The sequence below is a fragment of the Myodes glareolus genome, chromosome 18 (assembly GCF_982192425.1).
Source record: "Myodes glareolus chromosome 18, mMyoGla1.1, whole genome shotgun sequence".
Classification (NCBI taxonomy): Eukaryota; Metazoa; Chordata; class Mammalia; order Rodentia; family Cricetidae; genus Myodes; species Myodes glareolus.
The window spans coordinates 71,098,252-71,106,793 of NC_142043.1; the positions used below are offsets into that span (position 1 = coordinate 71,098,252).

At 49.2% G+C, this 8,542-nt stretch overlaps 1 protein-coding gene across 6 annotated transcripts; it reads right to left on the bottom strand.

Moving 5' to 3' along the window:
* Positions 1 to 1,417: 1,417 nt before the first annotated feature.
* Positions 1,418 to 5,620, bottom strand: LOC148119261 (H-2 class I histocompatibility antigen, Q10 alpha chain-like). Of its 6 annotated transcripts, none has more exons than XM_087898635.1 (8): positions 5,482 to 5,620; positions 5,007 to 5,276; positions 4,528 to 4,803; positions 2,602 to 2,877; positions 2,390 to 2,497; positions 2,177 to 2,209; positions 1,979 to 2,026; positions 1,418 to 1,613 (listed from the first exon to the last, which is right to left on the bottom strand). In XM_087898635.1, exons 1-8 carry the CDS (start codon positions 5,552 to 5,554, stop codon positions 1,531 to 1,533), a joined length of 1,167 nt encoding a protein of 388 aa, XP_087754761.1. In that variant the 5' UTR covers positions 5,555 to 5,620; the 3' UTR covers positions 1,418 to 1,530. The 6 variants fall into 6 exon arrangements, with proteins under 6 accessions (XP_087754761.1, XP_087754760.1, XP_087754764.1 ...); XM_087898634.1 differs by having other exon boundaries at positions 2,177 to 2,224; XM_087898639.1 differs by having other exon boundaries at positions 1,525 to 1,831.
* Positions 5,621 to 8,542: the final 2,922 nt, after the last annotated feature.

The following is an 8,542-nucleotide window of genomic DNA, read 5'->3' on the forward strand; positions in this document are numbered from 1 at the left end:
AACGACCTATGTAGACAAGGTTTCTGAATTGATTCTGAAAGGAAAAATGAGACTTCATCAATTAGCAGGAACAGACCCAGCTGAAGCTGTGGTACTTTTTACTAATGGTGAAATTGCCTCATTGTGGCCAGAAAATGGGCATGGGCAAAGAACTTGCAGTAATTTTTTGGGAGAGATTAACAACAATATCCACAAAGCAGGAGACTTCAGTTTACAAAAAGAACTAATTGGATTCTCCCTCATATAGTAAAAAGGACACCAATTTCTGAGACCCCAACATTCTATACTGATGCAAATCAATTAGGAAAGGCAGATTATAAGTCAGGAAAAATAAAGTGGCTCAAAGCCCTTATGACTCAGTTAAAAATCAGAGTTGTATGGCAACCTTGTGGTGTTATTAGATTTTCCTGTATCTCTCAATATACTTACTAACTCTCAATATGCCTCCTGAGTGCTGGGATTAAAGGCATGCACCACCACCGCCCAGCTATACATGTTTTCTTGCTAGTAGTGTTTGTACCATGTATCTGTGTGGTGTCCACAGGGACAATGAATGTCATGGAACAGGGAGTTATGGATGGTTATGAGCCATCCTGTGGGTGCTGGGATCTGAACCTGGGTCCTCTGCAAGAGCAGCAAGTGCTCTCAAGCCCTGAGTCATCTCTTCAGTCCCTGGACCATGTTTTTTAATAAACATAAATCTACAGTAGATTCAGCCTGTAAATCCTCAAGTCTCCACTGGAGGAAGCACCAGGATTCCCAGAGGCAGAGAGGGAGATGGAACCTTGGGCAGAGCACAGGACAGATCTGAGATGAGACCCTGTGGATCCCTCCTCTCTGCCCATCCTAAAACCCGGGTTAGATTCTGATAGATGGGAAAGGAGAGAACCTCCAGGGAGGGGCCTGAAGGGGAGGCAGGAGCTCAGGAGACTGAAGCTCATGTTCTCATCCCACAGTCTCCTGAGTGCAGGGGCCTAGTTGGGCCTGGAGGGGTCAGTGATGGAAAACACCTCTTACTGCTGTCACTCAGGGACCCCACTGGATAGTGAGGCAGACACCACTCACAGGAACGAGAACAGGCCTAGTCCTCCACGCTAACTAAAAGACAGGAAAGCAGCACTAAAGACAAGGGAAAGATCACAGTCAGGACAGCAGCCCTAACTGTCACAGCAGCCCTGGCAGCTCATAATCCCAGGGACAGGACAAGGCTCTGGCCATCCCAGTATCCCTGTGATCACAGGTGTCAGCATGTGGGTCTAAGTGATGAAGAGAACAGAGCCAGGAGGGGACAGAGATGAGGAGTGACCTTGTCAGAGCCAACAACGGACTGAGCTCCACCTGGGCACAGCCCTGTTCTCACTCAGCTCCCACGGCCTCATCCTGTCCCACCAGATGCACAGAGCATTGTGAACACAGATTCTGGGAGGTTCTCCATGTTGTCATTTATTTCCTCCATAAACTCTATTTCAATCCTTTATTTTACTGCCAATCAACTATTGAGATCAAGGACATTGAAAATCAAGATCAAGTTCAGATTCTTATTTTCGGTGTAGAAGTCGGGGTTGCAGCCCGGGGTAGCATGGAGGAGACAGGATGGGGATATCCCTTCTTCTCTGCAAGAATAAGAAGGTTGGCTGAGGAAGGGAACAGGGCAGTGCAGGGACAGGGTCAGGTGTGAAGGGGTAGGCTGGGTTCCCCATTTCTTCACATGGAGCTCATAGAATCACAGGGAAAATCAGACACTATTACTCAGAGTGAACTGAGGGGCTCTGGATGTCACAGGAGAGACATGAACACATCATCTGTCACTCCATCCACACCAGGCAGCTGTCTTCACAATACAGAGCAAGAGTCATGAACAATCACTGAGAAGACAACATCCCAACAACCCACCACTCACTCAAAGGTGATTCTGCCAGTCCTGGAAACCCAATCATGTCCACTCTGCCCCTTTCCAAATCAGGTCTTAGAGTATTACCTTTACAGTCTGGGAGAGACACATCGGAGCACTGGGCACTGTCCCTGTCTGAGGTAAAAATTTATATATATTCACGGGAAGATAAAAATTTGGCCCCTAGAAGATTTGCTGGAGGAGCTATTATGTATTGCCAGAGCTCCCCAAATAATCCAGCTTCACCCCACAGCCCTCAGGGACAATTCTGCCCACTACTCTTACCTGGAGGTGGAGCATATTTGCCTCCTTTTCCACCTGTGAGAAGAAAAACTGTGGGAGACTAAGGAAGTCCCCGACCCTAGGAAGTTTCCAGAACTGACAGCAGACCCAGGGAAGAGCCAGAAGTAATGAGGGCTGTGGATGTGTTTCCCATTAATGAGGCAGAGATTCTTCTAAAAGGGGCAGAGAGAGAACTCAGACCCTGCCCTTTCCTACCTGTGTTTCTCCTCTTCCTCACAACAACCACAGCTCCAATGATCACAGCTTCAAGGATAACCAGAATACCAATGATTACCATGGTGAGGACTGTGGACCCAGGAGGCTCTGGGAAAGGAAGGACAGGAAGGAAGGTTAGGGTCATGACCCCAGCTCTCAGCTCTGACCCTGCTCAGGGACTGCCCCCAGGTGTACACCCACTCCCTCCTTACCCCATCTCAGGGTGAGGGGCTCAGGCAGCCCCTCATGGTGCACATGGCATGTGTATTTGTGCTCCTCCCCAGAAGGTACCACCAGAGATGCCCACTTCTGGAAGGTTCCATCTCCAGAAGGTCTGGTCTCCACCAGCTCCATGTCCTGAGTCTGTTCCTCCTCCTCCCTCTGCCAGGTCAGGATGATGGAGGCAGGGTAGAAGCCCAGGGCCCAGCACCTCAGGGTGACATCACCTTTAGGTCCAGGATGATGGGTCACATGTGTCTTTGGGGGATCTGTGTGAAAGATTTAAGAAATTCCACAATTAAAAAGATAAATTGAAATCTGCAAAGACAAAGTAAAATCAATAATGACACTGAACTATGTGACAGTTTGAACACTTCTGTCATCACACTAGTGACCTGCAGGTAGAGCTGGTCCTTTCATCACAGATCAACATGGTCTTCCTTATGTGATGTTTTATAGTATAAGTTATGTAGGAAAAGGAAGAAAGAATGGAAAATAATTAATTTATATATGTGATTAAATTCACATAAAAATGAGAGATTAAGAAGAAGGAGGTACATGAGGTGCCACCAACTTCTGCTTCCACCACTGAGGCACAACCACTGTGGCCGTCCTGCTGATCAACATTAACTGTGTGACCAAGCGAACAACCATCACCAAAGTGTGTAGCACAATTGGGTGAACATGTGACCCTCAGCCAGAGAAAATGTCTCCCCAAGCCACACATGCCTCTGAGTGGGGGTGAGGGGGACAAGGTACCAGGTATTGTCACCCAGGATCCCTGAAGTGTGCTGTGGAGCCCAGTGCAGCACTCACTGGGACACAGCGGTGCTCACCAGGGTGTGTGGCTCTTCCCTGTCACTCCAGTCCTGGAGGTGCAGAAGACCCTGTCTCTGAGGAAGTTCAATTTCTAATTCACTAGGGCAACACTGTAACTTGTTGGGGCAGAGGGAGCAAAGGGGGCTTTGGATGTTAATTCTGGCAGAAAATAGTCTAAGCTCCTAGGAATCTTTCTTATTTAAAGGGAACACTGACTTGCTCCAAAGCTATGGAGAAACCATGTCTCAAAAAAAACAAAACAAAACAAACAAACAAAAAACGAAAACCCAAACACAACAACAAGAACAAAACAAAAAAACAACAACCACAACAAAAACCCACTGACTTAACTAGTCTAATTATCCAGAGTGTGAATCCCCACGGTACCTGTGGAGACTGATACACATGATAACACAAGGGGAGGGAGAGAAGGAATACCATCCTAGCGAGGGAGAAAAACCCACTTAAAGAAAAATGACGACTTTGAAAATAGAACAAAAGAAACAAAAAATTGAAAGAAATTAAAAAAGAAGAGAAAAAAACCTTCCAATTTAGTAATTGTCCAGGGCTCCCTGAAGGTTCTCACGTGACCATACTAGGAAGAGACAGAATTGGGGTGTGGGAAGGATGCAAACCTCACACACAGGAATCTGGGAGAATTTATTCTTTGGAAGGTTCTAGAAACTGGGAAAAGCAGTCTAGGGTAGGGGAGTCCATTTCTCCCATCAGGTGAAGGAGACTCCGGTCCTGGTGTGTAAGGGCTGACACACTCAGATGACAGGACTCAGTGTTCACAGACAGTGCGTGTGGACAGAGAACCCGGCCTGGGAGAGGCCATGGCTGACAGAGGCTGCAGACTGAAGGAGTCACTGTTGGTGATGTTGGGATCCTCTCTCCTCCCTCCTGAGACAGATGTGGAACTGTCCAGGGAGAAGGCTGAGCCCTGGGAGGTTAGTGCAGTCCCTGCCATGCTAGATCAGGAGACCCAGGGACCCTGTCTGCCCTCAGAGACAGTGGCATGACCCCAGTGAGGGTTTCCTCTTCCCCAGGACTGAGCCCAGCCCAAGGGCAGAGGGAGGAGTTGCCCGTGGGTCCAGCACCTGTGCGCAGCAGTGCGTCCTTCCCGTTCTCCAGGTATCTAAGCAGGTCCTGCACGCATGTGTCCTCCAGGTAGGCCTTGTATCTCCCTGACTCTCCAGTCTGCTCCCACTTCCGCCGGGTGATCTGCGCCTTCGTGTCCGCCGCCGACCACGTCGTCAGGTCGTCATTCAGGGCGAGGTAATCGTGGCCGTCGTAGGCGTGCTGATAATATCCGCGGTTGAGGCTGCCGTCAGACAGCAACTCACAGCCGTACAGCACCTGGATGGTGTGAGAGCCTGCGGGGACCCCACGGTCAGCCCCGCCCACCTGCCCACGTCCTCCGCGCCCCGCAGCCCCGCCCACCCGCGGACTCTAAACCGAAAGGAAAACCGGGTCCGGTCCCCGCTCTCCTCCCGAACCGCGGACCTGGGACCCGGGGCGACTCAGGCCCCTGTGTGGGGACGCGGAGGGGTCGTGACCTCCGACCGCGGTCACTCACCGCCCTCGCTCTGGTTGTAGTAGCTGAGCAGGTTCCTCAGGTTCACTCGGAAAGTCTGCTCTGTGTTCTTGGCGATCTCTGTCTCCCTCTCCCAATACTCCGGCCCCTCCTGCTCCACCCACGGCCCCAGCGGCTCCGACCTCGGAGTCTCCGCGTCGCTGTCGTAGCGCATGAACTGCGTGTCGTCCACGTAGCCGACAGAGATGAATCGGGGCTTCCCGAGGCCGGGCCGGGACACGATGGTGTCGAAATACAGCAGCGAGTGGGAGCCTGGGGGCGGCTCGCAGTGAGACCCCGACCCTGCTCCCGGGACCCCGGGCAGGAACGCGGGCGGGGAGGAGGGCAGGGCGCGGGGCTCGGGACGTGGGTGGGGAAGGGGCGGAAGGGTGCGGCTGGGCCAAGCGGGGACGCGGCTTCCCTGGTGCCGCCCCCGCCCTCCCCGCAGAGCCCGTTTCCCTCCCGACCCCGCACTCACCCGCGCGGGTCTGGGTCGGGGCCAGGGCGGCAGCCAGCAGCAGGAGCAGCGTGTGCTGCGCCATCGCCCCCATCTTAGATCCGGGGCGACCCCGACTTCCGTGATCTGGAACTTCATAGCCGGTGACTGCGGCGACGCTGGTTGGTTCTCCGGGATGTCGTCACCCAATGGGGGTGAGAACCGCCCAGTTGTCATCAGTGTCCAGGCAGAAGGACCTGACCCAGGTTAGGAGCTGGAGAAGTGAAACTGGGGACAGGGGAATCCCCAGCCCTGGGCTTCCCCACCCAGACCTCACCAGCCTGGGGACTAAGATTTGTCAGGGCCCTGTCCTTGGGATGGAGCGCTGTGTGTCATGGTGTCTCTGAGCCGCCTAAGGCCAACTGCTCCTCAGTTTAGTCTGGGTGAAACCTGGGAGCATGAAGTTTCCAGAGAAAACACACACAGCACTTAAAATGAATGTTTACGGAAACAGGTGCTGTCGAAGTCCTGGAGAGTGCGGGCTGCTGTGGACACCTGCATCGGAGGTGACTGGAGATTTTACAGCTCTGATTAAGCACGTTTGACACACTGTGTTATATGTGACTCTCCCTGCAGGAAGGAGGCCCTGCTTACCTCTACTTTCACTTTCTACTTCAGTTATGTGTGGTTGCAATTTGAAGACATCAAGTAAAAACCCAGAAAAACAAAAATTGTGTAAATCTAATTTTTCTCCACACTATTCAACATGGATGAAACTTCAAATACCAGTGTGTGCCTCTGCCATGAGAATCACTCACTGTCCAGGAACTCAAAAGCCAACTGTTATCAGATCCAGGGTCTCACAAGTCTGTGACATTCATCTCCCTCATCTCATCAGCTCAGAAAGAGTGAAGGTCAGAGAGAGGGAGGGAGGAAGGGAGAGAGAGAGAGAGAGAGAGAGAGAGAGAGAGAGAGAGAGAGAGAGAGAGAGAGAGATGGTCTCAGGTTATGTAACTTCTATCACACTGTCACCATTATTCTCTTTATTATTAGTTCCAGTTCCTCTCTGACTGGTTTATTCACTAAAGCAGCCGTACCATGGAAGTGTGTGCACACAGGGAAACGTGGAATGTAGACAGGGTCAGTCCCTTGCTGTTTTTGTCTCCACAGTGGTCTCTTCCCATGGAGAAGGGGTCCACTGTGCTGAGACAATGACCCAGGTCCACACGGAAAATCTCAGGACTATGGCATGAAGATCTGTGTAAAACACAAGCACCTGGAGCCACAGATGATCATCTGGGAAGAAACACTAGGAGTCTGAGTGTAAGCACAAGGCTGTGAAGACACGATCCCAAGTGAAGAGGCAAAGTCTCTATTTACAGGTGAGAGTCCTGAACTTCAGGTCTGCCAGTGCAAACTCTGACTCTTTCAGGCAGGAGATTTGGCTACAGAGCATTTGAGTGTGGGTTGTGACCACACTGCTGTAGTTTGCTGTTGGCAGGGGCCTTGAAACACCAAAGAGTTTTGGCAATAAACATGGTTATAGCCAGTACCTCTGCCTTAAGGCTAGAATCTCAGAAAGCTAAGGAATGGGCTGGGTCCAGCCATCAAATCCACGGCTTTAATCCTCTCCATATCGCTTAGCAAATTAAAAACTCACACGGTCATAAAAAAAAGAGATATATAGTAAAGAGAGATTCAAAGACGAAGAAAACCTCTAAATGGTTTACTTTGTTTAAAAATATATAGAGACTTTGGAGAAAAAAAAGAAAAAAAGAGAGTGGTTGAGGGTGGTGGCACACACCTTTAATCTGAACACTTGGAGACAGAGGTAGAAGGAAGTCTGCAAGTTCAAGGTGTGGTGGCACATGTCTTTAATACCAATACTTGGGAGACAGAGGCAGGTGGATCTCTGTGAGTTCAAGGACAGCCTGGTCTACAGAGGGAGTTTCAGGACAGCCAAAGATACACAGAACCTGTCTCAAAAACCCAAAAATTAAAAGTAAAAATAAAAGAAATGGGGGTTAAAATAAAGTCACACAAAGATGAAAAAACATACAGAGATTCTGGATACTGTATGGTATTATGCTCTCTTTGAATTCTTTGAATGCTGAGCAAGGAGCAACAGCTGCTAAAAGATATTTGTTTATAAATGCTGCTGAGTTAATCCATGGTAGGTTTTTTGAAAATACCTTGACTTCAAAATTGAAGTCTAAGCCGGGCGGTGGTGGCGCACGCCTTTAATCCCAGCACTCGGGAGGCAGAGGCGGGCGGATCTTTGTGAGTTCGAGGCCAGCCTGGTCTACAAGAGCTAGTTCCAGGACAGGCTCCAAAGCTACAGAGAAACCCTGTCTCGAAAAACAAACAAACAAAAAAAACCAAAAACAAAACAAAACAAAACAAAAAAAACCAAAATTGAAGTCTAAAGGTATGTTACTTTGGAGAAAAAGTTTTGCTTTTGTTTCCACAGAAAATGAGAGGTTGTGGATTTATTCTGAGTTAAGAAAAATCAGGTTTGATCAAGGAAGACCACCTGAGAAATCTCCGATAGGAACAGATGGCCCAGATGTCTGAGTTCTACATCCAGAACAGATTCAAGACTGCTGCCTGAGATGATCAAGACTTACAGGATACACCAGTCAGGACTTGATCATAATTCTAAATTTTCTTTAGGTCCCCATAAGATTATCAGTGCCCCCAACCAGCAGAAAGTAGCCTGGAAAACTATGCCCACATTCTCCAAAAATGGACTATGGATATTTTCCTTTGTTTAGAATGTTAGTTACAAGTTGTTATGGATAATGGTCAGGAGAAAAGCTAAACAAAGGAGATTATATTCAGAGTTCTTGTTTTGTTTTTTTAGAGGGGAAAGTGGTGTAGGACAATGGTCTGTATTCTGTCCATTATATTTTAAATAAATGCTGATTGGCCAGTAGCCATGCAGTAAGTATAGGTGGGACAATGAGAATTCTAGGAAAAGGAAAGTTCTTTCCACAGTGTGACCCAGCCACAGAAGAAGCAAGATGTGACTGCCTTGCCGAATGAGGTACCAAGGCAGGATATTTTCTAGAACTCTGAAACAACAGTTAAAGTAAGAGCAGTA